The sequence below is a fragment of the Anguilla rostrata genome, chromosome 1 (genome assembly GCF_018555375.3).
Source record: "Anguilla rostrata isolate EN2019 chromosome 1, ASM1855537v3, whole genome shotgun sequence".
In the NCBI taxonomy this organism is placed as follows: Eukaryota; Metazoa; Chordata; class Actinopteri; order Anguilliformes; family Anguillidae; genus Anguilla; species Anguilla rostrata.
Window position 1 is genome coordinate 57096890 of NC_057933.1, and position 22498 is coordinate 57119387.

Here is a 22498-nt window from a genome sequence, read left to right on the forward strand (position 1 = left end):
AAAAATGTAACCATTGATGACCATAAATCACAATGTCAAACAAACTTAAATTTTCAGCCTTCATGTGGCACAACATCAATGTTAAATCACATCTAAGAAACGTTCATTTTTCAATGGTCATGAAATTAAAAACCAATGCCAATCTGACCACCAAATTCCCACGTATTTAAGAAAAATGTGATTTCCAGCAAAATCACAGCAATATTTATTTATTTTGAGCTTTCATGTAACCTCATGCCATTGTTAGTCATATGTATAATGTATGTACGACTATGAAATGCAAATCCATTTTTACTCCTCGCATTTGCAAGCTTGTTCTCCTATTTGTCCACACTTAACTGCTGTCATGCCAGAATGGCTTGTCAGTTGCCCAGATTATTGGATGACAGACAATATTATAGTACCAATGAATAGTTGGTTAAATATGTTCAATATAATTTATTTATTAACCTCTATTTATACAGGGTAGGTTGACTGAGAACGCATCCTGCAATGCTCTGCCAATGAAATACCAATACCATTGTTAACACCATGCCTTCCACACAGGCCAAGTGTTAACATGCAGCAGCATGTCATAGTGATGCGAGGTCTTTAAACAGTCCTTTCTCAGTGGATTCAATCAGAGTTAATTTGTGATGAACAGCACAATAGCTGATCATTTACAGAAGAGCTTTTCAAAATGTAGTTTTATTCATGAATGTTGGGTTATGGTGTTTACAACCTCATTACCTCAACACAGATATCTAGCATAGGCATAGAAAGGAGAAATGCATTGTTTGAATATCATTCTTCTTTATCTATCTGTCTCATGCGTTATCTCCCTGTGACCCCTCTGCCCTGCTCTTTCCGTCTCTCTGCCTTGCTCTGTTATGATCTCTTCTGCTTGGAATAGGGATGAGAGCAGAAACCTTGTCTCTCTCTCTACACTGCTATATGAAGTATTATTCATATTTCTATTTAAGTGGACTTACACTGCTTCTTGACATGGTACTGATAGATCACCAATTTGTATCCTGCTCTCAGACGTAGGCTAAATCAAGCACCAGACCATTCATGTATAAAACATTCCATCATATTTCCTAAATCACCACACCACAAAGCTGACCATAACTGTCACAAATACCTGCTTCACTGGGGAGTAAAAAATCTCCCTTGGATTCTAATGGAATGCAGGTTGAGTGGGAAAAGCTGATTATCCCAACCCTCTGGCTTGTGAACACTAATCAATCTGTCAGACCAAGATTAAAACACTTATCCAAACACAAGGAGTCCAACTTCTTCAGACTCCTAGGTTTTACAGGAATACTTAGTCTCATCCTGCCAACCAAAGACTGGATATATTGCACAAAATAAAATGGAATGGAACAGGATTAATGTCTTTTAAATGGACAGAGGTCTGCTGGGGATTTCACACCACGTGCATTGACAAGACCATCAAACAAGGTCCTCAGCCAAAATGATCAATTGCACCCATGTTCAGGATCTAGGGGTGACATGGAGAAAAAAAATCTGTTATTTTATTACGTGAAGAACACAGTCACAAAATTGGTGGAAAGAAACATCCAGGCTTGTGTATATTAATCAGCAACATTACCTATTACGACTATGATTACTATGTAAATTATTGTTTCTGTTTGGGACCAGAATCTCAATGTGCCACATGAATGAAAGACACAAACCATAACAATGAGTGAGTATGGTGTATCACACAGTCACTACAGAGATGGCCACTTTGACAGCCATCTGAAGCAGTGGCCAGAGTACTGTCAGGTGGTTTCTGTTAGCACAGTCACATTCAGTCTGCTAATTCAATGTGTTCATGTGAAATTGTAGTTGTGTAACAATGAAAATTAAATTGTGCTGGAGCAGAAATAAAAACCCACCTTCTTTTCATTTCCCAAATAAACTGCAGGCTAATAGACCCTTTTAACATCTGTTGTTTTCTGTTGTCATTTATTACCATAAATAAATAATTAGCCAACACTGTGTAATGTCATTCCAATTAATTACCAATAAACTGAATTGAACTGAGAGGAGAGAGAATAAAATGAGAGAAAGCAAGATGTGAGTGAGAGGAGGGGGGAGGAGAGAGCTAAAGGAATGTGTGAGCAAGATAATAAGAGTGAGCAGCAAAGCGTGGCGGTGAAAACCTCAGCAGATTTTGCCAGAATTCCCCCTGCATAGTTATCAGGTATGGCAGATCACAGGGGAAATAACAGCCTGCTCTGTGGAAGTGTTCTGGCCCTGTGGACTGACACGCTCTTCTTGCCTGCAGTGGTAGGTTCTGTTAATCTACAGCTCCCAATTCAACACCATTAAAAATGTCCAGCAAAAAGAAGGGGAACTGTGGAAACAGTTTTTTTTTTTTTTACCAGCCTGGAGATTTCCCTGACAACCATTCACTGCCCGCTTCAGAAGCGGTCTGTAATCTGTTGGGCTGAAAAGCACAGATTTCAGTCTCAGATAAAAGACCTATGTGGCTACTCAGGAAAAAAACAAACAAAAACAAAAAAAACATGCAAAGCACACAAATTACACATAATCTGCCACCAAGAAATGGGCCTATTAATGGTCTAAACTAGATGATCCGGTGTTCTCTTTCTACATGGAAATAAGTGAAAAATTTTGTGTGAAAAAAATGTCTGTCAGCATTGCATACGCATTAGCGTTTCACAACCTGCTACATTACAATAAGGAGAGTTTGCTTCTTGTAACTGTTGTGAAACTGCCTTTGAACTGCAGTTCATCCACACAGAAGGTGCTTACCCATAAGGCACCAGGCCCTGTTGACTCAAGAGTGAGGAAAGAGTAGCAAACAGTGACAGCAGCAGCAGGAATGGAGCCTAATAGAGAAGCCCCGGGAATACCTGGCCTGAATGTAGTGCCCCCAGTGGTCATAGTGGTTATAGCAAGGATTTATCACATCCTGTGTGAGACCTTGCTGAGATGACAGGAGTGGAGGACGGTGAGCAGGGCTATGGCAAGCCGTTTTTGCTTTAATTCATTTCTACAGGATATCGAAAATTCAAATTCTAACTAGTTAGAATGCAAATTGTTGATAGCACAAATTCAATTGCAACTAGTTATAATGTGTATTTCTGATATCAGAAATTCGATTTTAACTAGTTAAAATGCATATTATTGATATCGGAAATTAAATTTTAACTAGTTAAAATGCCAATTCTTGATATCGGAAATTCTATTTTAACTAGTCAGATTTAAAACGTTTTTCTCATTCATTTCAATGGGAGTTGGAATTTGACCTAGTTAAAATGCCAATTTCTGATATCAGAAAATCAATTATTGATATCAACAATATAATTTTAACTAGTTAAAATTGGAATTCTTGATATCAGGAATTCCATTTTAGCTAGTTAAAATTGAAATTTTTGATATCAATAGTAGAATTTTAACTAGTTTTAATTAGAATGTCCAATGTGAACTAGTTAAAATACAATTCTTGATATCAAGATTCCTATTTTAACTAGTTAAAATTCAATTCTTGATATCAAAAATGAAAGGTCCCATTGAAATGAATGGGGAAAATGCTAGACTTACAACTAGTTACAATTAAATTTCTGATATCAAGAATTTGCATTCTAACTAGTTAGAATTGTATTTGTGATATCCTCTAGAAATGAATTAAAGCTAAAATGGCTTGCCATACAGGGCAAGCAAGCAGGCGAGGAACTCAGTGCACATAGGTAAAAACACACGTGCAGATGAATACATGCACATAAATGCGCACACATTACACACAGACATTTATGTATGGGCGCAAAGAAATGTATACATACACAAATGAAAACATTGTCAAACATAAAATCACAGAAATATGTCAATAATATATCGTATATTTTCATATTTTACACATTTAGTACTGGCAAGCAGTGCTCAATGAGAAGCTATATTCTTGGCCTGTCTCTGGTCTTGGAAGTGCATGTGAGTGGATATTTACAATCAAGATGGCCATGAGTGGCACATGGTGCTCAGTGATTAAATACCTTAACCTTTCAGGGGGGTCTTTTGAGTATAACAACCACTATTATCATCTCAGAAACTGAGAAACATCCACCATCATGACTGCCATTCTGTAAAATTTAGTATTATAAACATCACAATATTCCTGTGCTGAAAAATGTCACACCTACCATACTCTTACTATAATGAAATGTTCTGCGTATAGTTTGGGATACATTGCCACCCTTATGAAAGTCACTAGGCTCAGTGCAGATGGTGGCTGCAGTGAAAGGGGATTGGGTCAGAGAGGTGCAGTATCATTGTGGGGCCGATTTGGATACAAGAGCAGAGGGACAAAGGCATGATTATTATCCCACAAAACTCATGGATGAAAGGTTTGGTTAATGCAGCAGGTGGCCCAGTAACCATAGTGACTGTACCTCGGAAGGACATGGGGAAGAAGGAATGCCTTTATATTCTGACTCACTCTCAGCTTTCCCAAAAAGCAATTTCATCAGACGTCACCTCAGGTGACCTGTCACCGCAGAAAATGCCCAAGCTATTTGGAGGCCCTCTTCATAATCAACTTTCGTTACCATGGTGCTGTACATCTTATTCCAGGTCAGTCTGGGTTGGATGGGTTGCTGGAGGTTGGGGGGGAGGGGGGGGATTTCAACCAAGCTCCTAATAACAGCATTGTAGCGTCTACAATAACAGGTTTGACAATCGAGCAGCAGCAATGCACCATAGATACAGAACTGCTGAAGACATACACAAGCCAGTGAGAAAGTGAGAAAGGAGGGGTTGTTGAAAAGCCATCACCACCTCTGACAGCCACACACAACCTGCCACTCTAAAATGGAAAAGACATTAATCTTTTCGATATTCAGAATCAGACCCAATCATTTAAAATATGTGTATTCATAGTCCTCCTTAAATCCATGAAAATGAAATCTATTAAGCCTAAACAACACTTAGAAATAAAATGCCCAATGATCAGGTGAAAAGTGAAAAGTCCAGGGGTCAGAAAGTAAGTTCTATTATGTGTTTCTTCTACCCATGGACCCAGCCAACTGATTTGACTAATAGTTCTACCTCCTGGCTGAAAACTGTGCAAATGAGCACATCCAGGTGATTGGAGCAAAATACTTGGGAGGACTTTTACTTTCTGAACCGGGATATTCCACATCTGCCAAAGATGCCTGTATGCCATACTATATGCTCATCTTCCTTACATCTCTTACTGTGATGGTTGATTATTAATTATATCACCTGTCACATAAAACTGTAAGGACTGGGAACGTATAGATACTGCTATTAAATGATTGTTAATGGCTTTTGTTGCAAAGATTCTAGCTTGCTTCTGCTTGGTTAAGGGAAGCATTTTTAGTGATAAAAGTATTGTTTGCTACTCCCATGTCTGTATCCAGTTCACATCAGTTAATGTAAAATTCTGGGTGAGTTCAGTCTGAGAACATGATTATGTGGTATGGCAAAACACGGCCCTATAATATCTGGGCTGGGGTCAGTATTACCAATCAGAAATATGATCTTGATTAGAACAAGAGCCAGACAGCATTTAATCTTCCATATTCCAAAGTACATGGGCCACAGGTTCTAGTTCTGCACTGTAACCAGGCCCTTTAAAGCTATCAGTATCTCTCTGGGTCAGATTGTTACAACACACACGGGATCCTGGTTCCAATACAAACAGCATCTGATTGGGCAACATGGGTAAATTATTTCCCACATTCATTTACAGGTGCACTGGGGATCAATTCAAATCCATTTCTCTTTCATTTTCCACATATTATTTTTAAAGCAAGACATTGCTTTGTATTTAACAGCATGGCAGGCAGCAATTATGACTGCACTGTGATAAACGTGCCACCATGAATGGACTGCATTTATATAGCGCTTTTATCCAAAGCGCTTTACAATTGATATCTCTCACTCACCCATTCACACACACACACACACACACACACACACACACACCAACGGTGAAAGCCTGTCATGCAAGGTACCAATCAGCTTATTGAGAGCAATTAGGGGTTAGGTGTCTTGCTCAGGGACACTTCGACACGCCCGGGGGGGGATCGAACCGGCAGCCCTCTGACTGCCAGAGAACCGCTCTTACCTCCTGAGCTATGTCACCCCCATGAATAGTAACACAGCTGTAAATAAATAAAAAATCTGCACTAGGAATCCTGGTCTTTGTCTCTGCACAGCAAATCGAGCGCTAGAGTTAATTAAACTGGAACTGAAAGAGAAATTTGCAGCCAATGGGTATTGATTCAGTCCTGTCTGGGTTTCTGTTTTTAAGTGATCTGCAAGACTGGAGCAGCCTGGACATAAAAGCATTTGGCTGTCATGGTGCCAGTGCCTTTACATGCTGGACAGGCACAGAGAGGATATAAAGCTGAGCGGCCCTCCTCGGCCACGCCAAAAAAGCAGCCTGTGCGTACTATGGATACATACGTTCGGCCTAAATCAAAACATGCTGATTTCGGACAAATAAAGCAGCCATCATCTTGATTGCTGACTGACACAGAGAGAGATTGGGCCTAGAAACTTTTGGTTTGGAGAGGTGGAGATGCAGAGACAGAGGCAGGTTAGGTGCTGCAGCCATCGCTTGCTCCACGGCCCAGTCTCTTTGAGTCTTGCTGCGCTCTTCTTTTGAAACACTTGATGGCGTCATCACTTCCTCCAGTAGCAGGAGGGAAAAAGGGAAACTGTGGCCCCAGTACTAAAACTGGGCAGTCTCTCAGAACTCCTTTCACACTAAAAGGGTCCTTTCAGTGATGATGATGGATTTCTTAAGCTTTTCTGTGGCATATTGTGAACACATTAGTGCCATCCGACATTTGACACAGATTTTCTTAAGCAATGAGAAGTCTCATTTAATTAATCAGAATTAATGAATTAATTGAATAAATCTGCTTAAAAATATAATAATAATAATAATAATAATCATAATAATAATCACAATAATAATCATAATAATCATAATTCATCGTATTATTATTATTATTATTATTATTATTAGTAGTAGTAGTAGTAGTAGTAGTAGCACTATTATTATTATTATTATTATGTGTGAGAGTGATCTCTCACACACAACTATGCCTAGTTACTGTTAGTAAACCACTGGGGAGGGATTCAAGTATTTTACAGAAGCACCATGTCTCTGCCCTTCTTACGAAGCCCTGAAAAACACCTCTTTGGGATTGACATGACAGTCAACAAATTCCCCCAGGTTGAGAGAGTTGCTCAGCAGACAGTGTTCCCTGATGGCGGTGTCAACATGTCAGACAGGTAGGATTACCCTGCCATTCACTTTCCCCTGGGAAGCCCCAGTGAGTGCTGGCAGGGCCAGAAGGAGCGCACCCAAATTAGGCCTCTCATCTGTCACTCGTGCACACAGCGGCATTCCACATGGATGTGCCAGCAGCAGGCAGACACACACATATACTCTTACCGAGCAGTGAAATGCCACAGGCACTGCAGGGTGTGACAGGGACCAGAGGCCAGTGGGATTAGTGGGGTCACCAACACCGGCTCAGAGACCCCTTAACAACAACACTTACGACACAAGCTTCAATTCTGGCAGCTTTGGTGAAAGCTGTACAACGCTCAACCACTTGGAAGGATTCTACCAATTTAACATGTTTCTACATGAAATCACCTCATGCAAATGTGATCTGACATTCTTCTGATAGCTTAGTTCCATTGCCACCCCTTGATCAAAAGGGAGGCAATAGTTGCGTCCAAACTGTATCTGTTGAATGGCTTGGGAAGACATGCAACCATGCAGTAATTCAGCAAAGCCACTCTGACTTCTATCGGTGCGCAAGACTCAGCAAGTCAAGGTAAATGCAAATTACAAATGAGTCTATTGAGCAGTGTTTGACATCTGTTTGACATAAATTCAACTTTAATACATCTCATAGAAACCCGCCATTGCAGCTGCAAGATGTGAAAGGGACTGGCCAAGGTCTTGATAAATAATAGAGGGTGATCTTACCATTGTAGGTCACCCGTGGTTTGGTTAAGCACATGACCAGGTGCAGGTCCATTTCATCTGAGGACACAAACTTGGAACAAACAGGGCACTTGAAACCTACAGCGAGAGAACAGAAGCACTTGTGAGCAAAACCAGATCACCCGTCAGATTTTTCATCCCTGTATTTCATAAATGGCAACTTATTAAAAAGTCAAAACATTTCACAGATGTGGCTGGGGGGAAAGTGGGTGGTGTTGACAGGCCAGTGTATATGCCAGAGGTGGGAGATTCCATCCATGGAAGCCAGTGTTAATGTAGGTTTTTGTTTCCACCAGTTATCTTGATTCAGTTACCTAATGAGTTCCATATATCTACGCTGGTAAGGTAAGAACAGGGCCATAGTGGAGGGTAAATGCATGTAAACACTGTTGTAGCATTCAGTCCACCGGAGAAGAGGATTGGTCTCAGTTGTGCCGGCTGGTGGAGAGAGCACACGCACCTGGGTTGCATTAGCTAATCAGCCCGGGTGCTTAAAGGTGTGCTGCTCTCCACAGTTCGGGCCGGGAGCTCACACGAGAACGCGCTATTAGGATTTTAGTTTCGCTTTATTTGTGGAATTGTGTTCGAGGGGGAAAAAAAAAGAAAGTAATACTCAACTGGGATGTTGGAGGAGCTAGACCTAGCCGGGAAGGACAGTTATACAAGGAGGATTTCTACAGGACGCAATCTCATTAGGCTGTGTCAGGACTGAAGTAGATTTGTAGGTAACATGTCTACAACAGTTTATACTAATCAGTACAAATCTTGAAGAATGATATTGTCAGCAAGGTGAGGATTAATTGACACGTTTAATTTTCCAAAACCAGCAGTTTTAACTTAACACCCTCTTTGATGTCCGGTACTCTGAATACCGAACACAGCTGCATCAACAGTCAATCAGTTAAATTGCCGAATTCATTGGTAGGCAGAGCAAACTGTATATCGACCTTTATCAAAATGTACAAGATGAAAATTAAAATTCGGCATCTATTTTATGGCATCTTTGCAAAGTTATTCTCATAAATCGTGTATGCCAATTAAACCTGTTAATTGATCAATTGCTATGAAGACAATTGCTAAGATTAGTGCTATAGGCCGACAGGTAGTTTTTATTAATATCCATTGTTTTATAATAATCCGATATACAGTGGTTAGACGTATTAAGCAAGGAGATATAAATATTAAAACATGGTCACACAATAAGTACAAAGCCAATATAATAAAGAGCACATGCATAGAATAACACAAAGACAACAGAGATTTTTGTATAACCTCTCCCTGTTTCAACAATTATCTATACAGGAAGGGCATGGCAGCCAAGGAATTTAGATCCCTTAGAAAATCTAGGCCATCTGGAGAAGTGTTGGCATAGGCCATTATTTTGTCAGGAGCCAAGCAGGAGAGAAAGACAAAGGCCTCGCTGAATCTTTATGATCTTGATTTAGTTTAATGAATGACCTTGGTTTATGCGCTTCATTTTGACAGCGCTAATAAAGAAGTTACACAAAGCATGAAAATTGCACACTGGCATCTTGGACAGTGAATTTTTTTTATAAGTTCCTCAAACCTCAGTGAAATATATTAGAAACTTGAAACCCTGTTATTCACCAATATTGCTCATGCTGAACAAATACAGACATAAAAATTCAAGTTCCCACTTATCTGAAGCTGTAGAATTGTAGAATACATAAAATATTTGCCCTACAAAAAGATCCTGATTTAATTTGTTTATAGGCTGAAGTTATAGGGGAACTGAAAGCTGCAGAAGTTATGGTTAATAATAAACACGGTGTGTTGCAACAGCTTCCTGGGGCAGGACCAGAGACACAAGAGCACTTGTATACTATACAGCTCCTCAAAGTGAAGTCCAAATTATGCAGGTAAAGATCCTTTCAAGTTACTGACTCACATAAATATAAACCCTCTCATGATATCACAAAGAGCTCTGCATTACCCACACTGAGGGTGACCAGTTCCATTCTTTTCCTCCATGCTGGACTCTACACCAGAGACCAGACTGAGCTGTGCCAGATAAGAGCTGAAGTAGTGACTGGGTTGAAACACAGCACTCAGTCCATCACATGCATGAGTGATTTAGGTCATGGTAACAAAGGGCAAAATGAATAAGTGTATGTGAAGCCTAGGACAGCTTTTGACACCGCTTTATACACACACGCGCACACACGCACACACACACATAACTTGCGCTTCTCCACCTCAGGCAAAGCTCAAAGTCTACACAGACAAAAGTTTGACTGCACTTTGTATAATGAATGATTTATTTTTTTATTCATTTTTTGTTATAGTGCATCCATGTTTTTTGTGTGTGGGTGGGGGAATGGGGGTTCAGGTGGCCAGCTAACCTCATCTCAATATAGTCAGACAAGAAAAGGCTGCATTGTTAAATGTTTGCATGTTAAAAATACATAGCCAAAGCCTGTGCTGCAGATACACATATCTTTCAGTTCCTTCTCTGAAGCTAAAGGTCAAAAGGTCAGTCGGTTCATCTCCTAATACCTAACACATTATCCCCTGCATTTAATTACAACCAACTGTGTAGAATCCCATGTACTGTCCCATAAAAACTTACTTCCACGCAAATGCATTATTACTGCAAAGCAGTGGCCCTGTGGGTGTTCAAGAACAGGCTTGATAGAGTACTGGATACTGTCTATATTGTGGACAAAACTGACTTGATGAACTGAATGGCCTGTTATTGTCATCAGATTGTTCTGACCTCACTTGACAAGTAAGGTCCCACCAATCTGATAGTGAAGATCTGAAATAGACAATACAACAGTAGTCACTGTTGTTGGACTCTTAAATGTGGAAATGCAACATCCCCAACCCTTTCTCATGAATCAGACATGAAAATCATTTTCCTGTATAAAAATGAAAAAAAATGCATCAGTTTCTGGGCTTTCGTTTGATGCACCAATGATTAAGCTGGGAAATACAGTGATAATTACAATTATCATAATAATTGTATACAAAATGCATATTTTTCGCTATGAGGACATCTATCATCGAACATCATTAATTTAGTCATTTGGTAAGCTATTTGAAAGGATAGTGTTCTCATTCCTTCCAAACCTCCTAAGGACCATACAACTTGCCAAGAGAGGGGAAGAAAACATGGGTCTATATGGCCTGTGTAGCCAATGACAGCCTGCGATCCATATGGACTGCATAATTGCTCAGTTGGTCTATTCTCCAGCCTGGGGGGTCCATTTTGAGACCAAAAAGGCAAGTGGCAAATTCTTGGGCAAGCACTGATTGGCACAGAGCAAAGAAAAGACATTTTAATTACACTAATAAATGTTTCAATTTTAAATTAAAATGCATGGTAAAAATGTGACCATGCACAAGACCAATTAATGTGACCATGCACATTAATTCACAACAATGGTTTTAATTAACTGAGCGGGATTTGATTTGGAGTTGTAGTTTCATCATGTTTTAAATACACCTATTTTGATCATTTATCTTCTGGTTTCAAATTAGCATAGGTTTTGTATTGCTTGTCACAGACATTGCAAAGCAACATAACAGCAAGTCTATCTGCATGTGTCATGGTTGTAACATCTGCATACAGAATATAAATAGAACATACATATAGACGGGTACAGAAGAGGTAAAACCTGGTTTCCACCTCACACATGATCAGTAATTGGCCAACAGATGACGTAAAGCCAACCTTTATTATTTTAGCCTGGCCCGGCTGGCTAATAGGCCGTCTTCATGTTTGTAATGAAACCCGACTACATAAGGCCAGCGACGATAGCTGCTTCGATTGCGTTTTCTCTACATGTCGGCAAGACCTGCCTAACAGTGAAGGACATTCACAGGATAATCCATTCAGTTACTAGTGCCCACACTAGCAAAAAGGAGAGAGTAACCCCTGACAGGTTCTGCTGACATGGCAGTGCATGCCCCCCAAAGCGGCTAGCACATACATTTTAAAAACATTTATTTTGTCAAGTTAAGTCACAGATGAATATTTTATGAGCATCTGTTTAAAAAATCAAATTCTTATTCTTTTTGGGTAAAACTAATAAATAAGTAACTAAATAAAATTGGGAGATGATTCATAAATGGCACCCCCCGGCACCTATGGCTGCACACCCCTGCCAATTCAGCTTTTCTGCAGCTTTTGCCTTGTACCTCTTTCTCTCTAGTCACCGTTACTGCTCAGCATGTACTTTTCTTTATATGAATATATAGCAACTGAGGAAGGGCAGGGCACATTGCTCAATTTTGCCAGCATCTAATGTGCATGCTGCTAAACCCAAAGCTTTTTTAATATGTATATATGAACGTAACAGCATGAGTGTGAAGATGAAGGCCTCTTCACTAGAAATTTGTTTAAAATGTTTTAATGTTATCTAGAAATATCTGTTATAATCAAGCTCAAAAGTTACATTTATTTTATACTGAGTGAGACAATGCATGGATTATCAGACAGATAAAATAATGATTGCTACAGATTTCCAGGTTTCATTATGTTCAAAACACTTAATGTGAGGTCTTTTCATTTTCATAACCAATTCACTGCATTTTTAGCTATTTGTATAATGCTTTTGATAATTGATAATGGATTTTGAAGCCCAACTGTATCTGAAGAGGATTAATTAATAACTCTTTTGTAAACAGTTGTTTCAGCTGATTTGGGAGAACAATGATTAATTCAGCAATTAACACATTACTTCAGTCTACCTTAAACTGCTGCTGGTCTAAACGTGTGACTGATTAAGGCTAGTTGCACACCTGCTGGTGATTATAATTAACATGTCTTTAAAGCAGGTGTGTGATGAGCAGGAAGGGGGCCATTTTGTAGGGTTGAGGTCTCTTCTATGGAAAACATGCAAGTCTCTTGTAATTCTTTTGAATAAATGCCCTTTTAAAGATACTCTTTCTCTCAGATGGCTTTAAATTATTCAGCCTGACAAAGTAGTGACCTGCTTTGTCACAATGAGAATTAACGATATCAAAATATTCACATTTCATTTGCTCAATTAACAAACATTACAACAGAATTATCAGTGACCTTTGGCAGGTCTTTCATTTTTGTCGCACGCAGTACTATTCTCTTTGTTCATGTCATATACACAATTTTGAACTGAATAAAGTAAATATATTAATTAGAAAAATATAGATTTTTTGGCAAAAACAATATACTTAATTGAATCTATTAAAAACTTCACACTCTTATGGTACCAAACAATGGTCCATAAAAGTGACGATACCAAAAGTATATCTCAATACTCAATGACAGAAAATGATCTAGAACACACAACACACTACACTGCCAATTACAGTGGAGCACAGGGCACAAGGCATAGATTTACAAAGTAATTGTGATTGGACTTTGCTTGTATCACATAAGGAAGTAGAGTACATGTACTTTTGTACAGTAAAACCAATCCCACCATTAATGTACCAATCTAGCTATCCAGTGAGTCGCACTAGATGATTGCATGATTACCCCGTTTCAACTCAAAACATTTGTACAACGGTAAAATGTAAAGCAAGCTCATGGTGAATAATTAAAATGCTAGTTACATATAAAAACAAAGCCAGGCACTGTTTATGTCTGAAATTTCTAGACTAAATATATATTTTTTTTTACATAAGGAAAATGGATTTTACTTCTCATTTAAATGGCAAATGATGCAAGACTGAGGACAGGGCAGCATTGAAAGTACAGGGAATATCCTGCTTCCAGGGGAAATATCCAGTTTTACATGCTACTACATCTACTGTATATACCAAGCAACACAAATTGGCCTTGATGCCGACACCCGCTAAGTGTAGGAAAAGAAAGACAACAGTAATTTTGTGATATAATGTCATATTTTATTTTTTACTCAATTAACTGTTTACACAGCACAAACAAGTTCTGTACATGCACTCACTATATGACTTTTGACCTTCCCGTCTCACAGTAGGGACCATATATAGCAAGGCCTCTGGTGCAGGATTGCTGGTGTACAGATTGGCTTGGAGGAGGGGGTGAGGAGGGGGGTTAAATCAATGTGACATCTGAAGGTTCATCCTATTGATGAAAAATCTAATCTGGGGAAGGGCCCGTGGACACATGTATAATTCATATCCCCTGCCACTGCCCCTCCAGGACAAGCAGGACGACAAGCATAAATAAAATCTGCTTTTTCAGGCCGGAGGTGTAATAACAAGCCCCTTCTTGACAAGTTGACAAGTGAAAGTGATGATGACAGGAGTGGACTCAGTGTTCAGTCCTCCTTCCTCCCTACACCTCCGTCAATGCACCTCACGAAGAGACCCAGTGAATAACGTTAAGTATTGCCAAACACAGCTTATGAGATCAGGACTCTACAAAGGGACCACCCATCACCACCTAGACAGAGAGCTTCTGTGGACAGATTTGTGACAGAACTAGAATTACTTTTAAGTTCAGGGAGTTCTTGGTCTCCTTTAATTTCACAAGTTTTCTGTACACAGGGCTGTGCCAGCTGCAAATAGAGAGAAATCTCTGCCAGCAGGGGCGTGCCAATGAGACCACACCCAGCCAGGTGATCCCACGGGGGTTTTTCTGATGTGTTCAGGTCACCCTCTTAAATAGCCTGGATGAAATTGAGGTCTCTCTCTTGGTAGAGTGAGACCAAAAACTCTACTGGCAACTGGAGGGAAATCGCATTTGTTAATGCTAAGCAGATTGATAGTAAACGGGAATGTGATTGGTCTTCGTGATTGAACACACCCCCAAGAGTACCCATAAAATTCTGGGGATTCCTTGTAAGCAGGGACACAGACTGTTTGATTGTTCCTGAGCAGCAATATCATCCCCATGTGAGTTCCTGTGAGGTCAGGAAATCACTGTACACTGCTGTGAAAAAGTATTTCCTGATTTCTTCTATTACTGCGTATTTGTCACACTGAATGGTTTCAAAATGTAATATTAGACAAAATGAATTCAAGTAAAAACTAATTTTTTAAATTATTATTTTATCTTTTTTGAGAGCCATTTTATCCAAACAGAGAACACTTTCTTCAAGAAATTCCATTTATACATGTCAAAAACATTCCAGCTAGCAGACCACACTGGGACTTAAAGATCTGTAGGACTTTAAACAAAACTAAATAAGTTAAATTTACAATGCTGTTTCCTTTACTTCATGAACTGCACATGTTGACATAAATATTACCTGCAGGTATCACAATTTTTTTATGACACATTTCTATTCCTAAGACCCTATTATCACCTGTACACCCTGAGAATATTTGGGCAAGAAAGCCCTTTCCACAGAAGTGCATTCTGCCACCCACTGCTTTTCATTCCACTACCAGGCACACAGTCAGTGAAGTAGAACTCCTCCAAGGGAGGTGACAGAAACTGAGTGGATGTCGATCAAGCACAGGCAGGCCTTGTGCATTGTACAGTGCTGCTATTACCATCAAGTTTAGTGCTTCACAGTTTCAAAAGTAAGGTGTTTGAATGTATAGGGCCTATTCACTCAACTATAGCAAGCCAATTACAAGTTTTTTGAGTATTTTGCAGATTTTGCCTCATTTGTTAAAAAACACACAATTTATAATAGCACACAACTTATAATATTTCATAAATCAGTCCCAGTATTTTCTAAAATTGTTAAATAATACGAAGGAACATTGATACAAACCCAGAAAAATGTTGATTTCTGTACTACATTGAGAAAATAAAAAAATGATTTTGTCAATTCAAACATTCTTGCTCAGCCAACATACACCCTGTTATTTCCCATTGAAGATCTGGTAGTTGATCTGCAGGACTGCAGGGTTATCATTCTCTTCTATGGAGGACATAATTCAATTTGTGGTCAATAATGCCCCTAACAAGGTTGACCTCTGTTCTGTGTCTAATGTGCCTGTTCAGGCAATTGCCTTTATGAAGCCTGACAGTGAGCAGAAACACAGGCCAGCATACACAAAGACCTCACTGGGAGAAGCACAGCATGCCCAGGAAGAGCTGTGTGCAGGATGTGCACACATGAGAAGGGAGACATCCACCAATTACAATGAAGAAACTTCCGCAACGAAAAAAATAATAATTCTGTATGAGCCGGACATCATGTGCCTCAAAAACAGCTGTGACAGCCTGATGCCTGACAACTGAACATGGACTACAGGTAAAAATCAGGATGTCAGATTAACTCAAGGCATATTCAGTTAAACAAGCAGGATGGAAGGAAGAGCAGGCTCAGACTGGCAAGCACACATACACATTCTGATCAACTCATTAAACAGGGCTCCTTATAATCAACTTAATAAGTCAACTTATGTAAGACCAAAGGCAACAAAACATGGTCCACTGAAATACTTCATAACACGGAATAGTAAGAAGACAAGGCTATATTTCAATGCATCATGGCAAACATAATACCTAAATCTACAAAGCAAACTGACAGATAAACTCCTATGCAGCTAAAGATTTGAAAACAATTTGAAGTTAGAACTGTTTGGATCTTACGTTCAGGTTTTGTGATTTCAGTCACATAAAAAGAGGAATACATGACTTTACTGTGAAAACAGTACATCATTTTCATGTTCTTTTCCTTTGGAACAGAAAGGAGAAAAGTGTGAGGGACATCCACTTGCCTCTTAAAATGAAGAAGTGCTCTAAAGCACCACGGATGACAAGCATGGATAGGGACATGGGAATGAAGCCAGCAAATGAAAACACTGACAAAGCGTTTTGTCAGAGACACTGAGCAGCCCCAATTAAACAGGCATCATTCTTCAAGAAAGTCAAACTACACATGTCAAAAACATTCCAATGAGCAAACCACACTGGGACTTAAGGATTTGTAGGACTTCAAACAAAACGGATTAAGTTAAATTTACAATGCCATTTCCTTTACTTCATGAACTGCACATGTTGATATGAATATTGCCTGCAGGTATGACAATGCATTTGAATGTGGTCTTCATAGTCTGGCACAGAAGAAGAGTTTGGCATGTTAGGTCCCAGTGTCGGGTTCAGGGAAGGACAAGAACTCATTAACTACAGCTGGGACAGTGCCCCAGGCCAGGTAAACAGACAGAAGGGGTCTACGCTCGGTAATCACAGAGGCAGTGTTTGCGTCAAGTGGACAGGCAGGCCCCACCAATAATGCAGGGGCTGTGGCTGTAGGGGGGAAATTCCACAGACTCATAATGGAAAAATGCTTCATCCCAGAATCATGCAGAATGTAGAACACACAGCCGTCCAACTATGAAATTAAACAGAGCCACAGAGAATTATGGGTATTGGTAGACCTCAGGTCTTATATTACTTGACTTGAGTCACTGTTAGCATAAGAATTGCAATTACCTGTAACTTGGTGTCTCAATACCTTGGCTGCAGAATGAAATGCCATTACCAGAAATGACCTGATTCTGACATTTACGGATGTTTCTGATTAGACAAATTCTCAGTCTACAATATTTTGCCAAATTACAGGAAATCATAATTTTCAAGGGAACTGAATAGTGGAGAGGAAGAGAGGAATAAAAGAAGAGAAAAGAAGAGAGGCAGAAATTTGAACAGAAGAGCACTGAGTAGAATGCGTTACAAACAGTGAATGAGTAAGAATGCAAAAGCAGCAGAATATTACAAATTAGCACAGCCATGTAAACATCCATTAGCTTAACATAATGCAAGGAAGTACTGAGATACCAAAACTGATCAATTTTAAAATAAATCCCAAAGAGGTATTTTAATTACGCAGTATTCACGTCAAATTTCAGGAAATTTCATCATTATTTCAAAAATTTCTGGGGGAGAACCCCCAGATCTCTCGCTCTATAGATTTTTTTCCATGAGCCTCCCTCATATTTTTGTCTGCATGATGCCTCTGCACTTTATACAGCAATACACTACTGTCCAATTAAACACTAATCTCACTATATGCATGGCAGTAGATACAGTTGAAAACAATTAAATTCCATATTTTATTACGGTGCATTTTAATACAGAGTAGCAAGGTCACTGAAAATGTAGGCTGGGGGCTCAATGTTTGAGAACCCCTGGCATAAATGTACAATAAGAAAAAATGCAAGCTATGTACAGTGAGCCAGAATGAAGGTGTCCTCTAAGCAAATTTAAATCATATCTGACAATTTACTCTTACCTGACTTTCACTAGCTGATCAGACTCATATTCAAACATCAGGCATACAGTGATTGTTAATACTCTTCAGCACATTCCTGGCATAAAGCACCTGCACAGCAGGTTGGAGAAGTCTTTTGGTGAACATCCTACATTCTTCCCACTTTTTCTGGTTAATCTATGCAAAAAGTGCTTGGCATAAAAAGGATTAAAATCGTCTTGGCAAAACTATTAAAGAGGCAGCCCGACAGGGAGAAGAGCACCTTCACAAAAAGAGGGAATGTGTCTCATCCATTAAAAAACGACAGTTCCCTGACCATCTATAAACCAAAGACAGATTCATCAAAGCAAGCCTTATGATTCTGATTTTTCTCATTCTTGATTTCAGAAGGTAATCTGTCCCACAGCTGGTGCTATTCACACGGGTCATCTGATACTGTGTTCATGAAACAAGCATGCAATCATTACAGTAGAATGTCAGTTCAAACATACTCAAAATACAGCATGAAGACAGTTATAGAATTGTGCATGTGATGTATGATACAGAAAGCACTTTCTCTTCATTATAAGGCACAGGAAGATCCACAGCTCTACAAGATTGACCACAGAATTCTAGGCTGACTGGCCTACTCTTTCCCTGTATATGGGAGAATCTACATGTGTCACGTCTACACAATAGAACAGCCCCTTCACCTGATGAGTCACACAGCATGAGCCTGTGTAATTCCACAGATTGCTCTGTTGCCTTTTAGGTAGCAGTATGCTAATATGCGACTGTGGTGACTATATTAGGGGATGCTTACCTGCAACAGGGTGTTTGTATTCTGTACTTATGTTCCATATTAAACACTAACAATCTGCAACCTATGTGCAGGCACCTAACAAATAACATATCCATGGATAATCATGAAGTGAAATTAGTTGAATTGTAGTATAATTATTTTATTAATAATCCACCAGCCACGTGAAAACTCCACTTGCTTTTTAAGACATAGTAATTCTTTTCAGTCCATTCTGGTTTGACTGATAACTCTTTTATCCAGTAGACAGTAGGACAGTATAAGCTTTTTCAATGGTGAATGGCTTCTTTCATTTGAAGTTTACAATGACTGAGAGCATCACACGCACAGCAAGAATGGTTTCTTCACTGTAGCATTGCGTAGTCAACTGTAACATTACACAGTAATATACAAGCACTCGTTAAGGCGTAAATGCTTTTTTCCTTCGGTTTTTAGAAAATTTAACAAATTTTGCGAACTCATCGGCACGGCTAAAGCAAATTATAGCTATAGCCTGGACTGCAGATTTACTGAATCTGGTGGGCCTAATATATTCGCTGACTTATTTGATGCTGTTGTAATACAGCAGGATCTGCTTTATTGCAAAACCCATTTGTCAGGGAATTTTATGTGATTATCCAGCTAAGGGGAGTCGATTAGATGGAGGAGCCCAGTATATATATAGGCACACCTGCAAATTAGCACAAATAGTCTGCTCCTCCAAACACCAAATCATACTGTAGCTGCCACTAAATGTATAAAGTATGCAGACATGGTGAAAAGGTTTAGTTGTTGCTCAATCGAACATTAAAAATGGGCAACGTATATTTATAAATCATTATGCAATGTAATTGGACACAATTCGATGCAACCATCAAAAATATGGCTTATTGTTTATAATGGTTTCTGCAAATATGTAATCTCTTTACAATGGAATGAATGGGAATTGGTTTGGGATTTGGCAATTCTGTGCATATACTCTAATTATGCAATAATCCATCATCCAATTAAGTGGATCCTATTGTAGCCCACATGTTTGATGTAGCTGTGTCTGTACATATTTTCATCAGATTTTTATGGACAACCTGACCTGCTTTATCTGGCTAGCTAGCCTAGTTCTGGCAGGCAGGCACAGAAGTTTAGGCTAGGGAAGCACGGATCTGAGGACGGTCATCAACACCATAGTTTGTCAGCATTTGATGACAGGCTGATATGAGTGCCATGTTTAACTGACTGAAGTGAAATTACAGGGTGGTTACTGCTGATGGCGTTAGTAGAATTTCTAGCTCCATGTTCGGTAAATCTGTTATGTCTGGAAGCTATAATGCTAGCTAGCCATTTTTAGCGATCTGAATTAATGTTTTGTCACTGTCCATTTCATTGTGCTTGCAGCCGTGAAGCCCTCTGCCATTCGTAATAGATATATGCAGCCACACTAGCCATGCGTGTTTGTTTACTTGTGGGTGATACATTTTCAGTGGTCCCAACCACGCCCACACAATCCTGAGATTGGATGGATTTTATGTCTGAATTGAAATGTGTGTTATTATAGTTATGGACATCACTTTGAATATATATTTGGTGGATGAGCAGTGGATATATCATCTGTGATAATAATGGTTATTTTAACTGTTTTCAGCCCCTTTACAATCACTTTAACAATGAGGGTTTAACTCATACCCTTTACAAAATCAACATGGGTGATGGAAGGTACAAGTTTGAGACCTTAGTTTAATGTTTCATCTGGAAAAGGTCAGTGCTCTTAATCACACCAGAAAATTATAATCTTTGTGCACCAACAGGAGTTTTAAATTATGATGCACTGGAGAATATGCCAGATTGTATGAAATTATTCATGTCTTGAAATTTGTGCAATAAATAATAACTGATTTTAGTAATTTGTCACATCTAATAAATCTAGTCAAAAGGAAGCCATTTGTGTGCAAATCTATTCCAAAACAATAAAGTTGTCTCAAAGTCAGGGGAGTTTGTTAGACCACCTGTCAAATATACACAAAGGACTAATTTGCACACAGCTACAGCTGTCAATGTTTGGCTTGTCATTGTTCTTGTGACAATGCGTACTACTCAACAAGATGAATGAATAACCATATTGAATAACCGCTATAGGAGCAACAGGTGAAAACCCTACCTACCACACCTTTCAACCTTCCTGTTCCACCTCTAAAATTACTCCTGGGCAACTGCATTTTGTGTCACTACATAGATATCATAACAGCTACTGCACTTATCTAAAAGAAATGCAAAATAAGAGAACAACCCAAACATACATAAACTTACGCACATACATGTGCACACACATATGCACAATATTCTGGAACCAGTACCATCTCCACTAACAGGAAATCCCAACATACACAAATAGATCTAGAAATCCATTTATTCTCCATTATCAAGGAGTCCCATTTCCTGTTGTGCTTTCCCTCCTTCCTTCACGAACCAAATGACCTTGTTCTGCAGATAGTCCATGGTGACAAGGAGTGACTAAATAGAAAATCCTTTGAGAAGAGATGGAAGCCAGCCAGATTTGGTGTGTGGGTATAAGGGGAGGGGGGGAAATCCATTACGGAGCAGAGCTTGAACTGCTGAAGCAGCAGATAGGGCCACCGTGCTGCTGATACACTATTGCAGTGAGCTAGTATTGACATGTCCCTGCTTTACCTCCAGCTTCTGTTCCTGCTCAGCTCCACCTGTGTCTTCTAGAGACCATATTCCTATTTTGCTTTTGGTTCCAGTAGCTGTCTCTTATTCTAGCTTCTGTCTGTATTCAACATCCTGTGTTTGCTCTCATTCCTATTCCTCTTCCAGGTCCTATACCTGGCCTGGTTAGGGTCCCAGTTTCACCTCTTATTGCTCCTCTGGTTCCTATTTCTGTTCCTGCTCTACCTCTTGTCCATACACTGGTACCTATTCTTGTTCCAACACCTATCCATTTTCTAGTTCAAGCAATGGAGGGTAGGAGATTGTAACAAATGTTAGAGGGGACAACACCTGCAAGCCTTCATTAATTAAAAAAGACACATCTAATGAGAGCTGTTTTAGTCTCCCACAATAAAACCAGACATCTCACCCATAGCTAATGGTGTGGGGGTGGAAAAGGGCATGGTTTCACCACATCAACAGGGAAATTAGGCTTCTGTAAGACATGACTAAATATGTCTCTATAGATTAGATATAAGTGTTGTGTCACCATGGAGTCGTCACTATCCGCACTGGCTATGCCTCAGACACCTGCCCCCCCCCCCCCCATTTCATCATAACTATGTGGCTATGTGTGTCTGTAGCACTTTCCAGGAGTCTCCTGTGTCAAGATAGCCTTGCCAGAATGGCTTGAGTCAGCTGGTTCACACTTTCACACATAAAAGTTCTATAGAAAATTACACTGGAACACGGTAGCACATTTTACATTCATGGACCAATTTATAAATAAACCAAGTGAGGGAATCGCACAAAGCTCCATCTACCCTGCCATTTTAAAGATAAAAGTTCGCGCAATCCAAGGCCCACAAAGGGAGAGGAATCCTCTTGGGTTGGCTCATGTAACTTTTGTGAATTGTGAAATTTTGTGCTCTGTCATGTACAGCACAA

General features: G+C 39.5%; 1 protein-coding gene across 1 annotated transcript in view; it reads right to left on the bottom strand.

Annotated features, from left to right (window-relative positions):
- znrf2b (zinc and ring finger 2b) overlaps positions 1 to 22498 on the bottom strand; it is a 36811-nt gene that overhangs the window by 7220 nt on the left and 7093 nt on the right. Inside the window, exon 2 of the mRNA XM_064344098.1 lies at positions 7988 to 8083. Coding sequence (XP_064200168.1) covers positions 7988 to 8083 — 96 coding nt within the window. The remainder of the gene's footprint in view (positions 1 to 7987; positions 8084 to 22498) is intronic.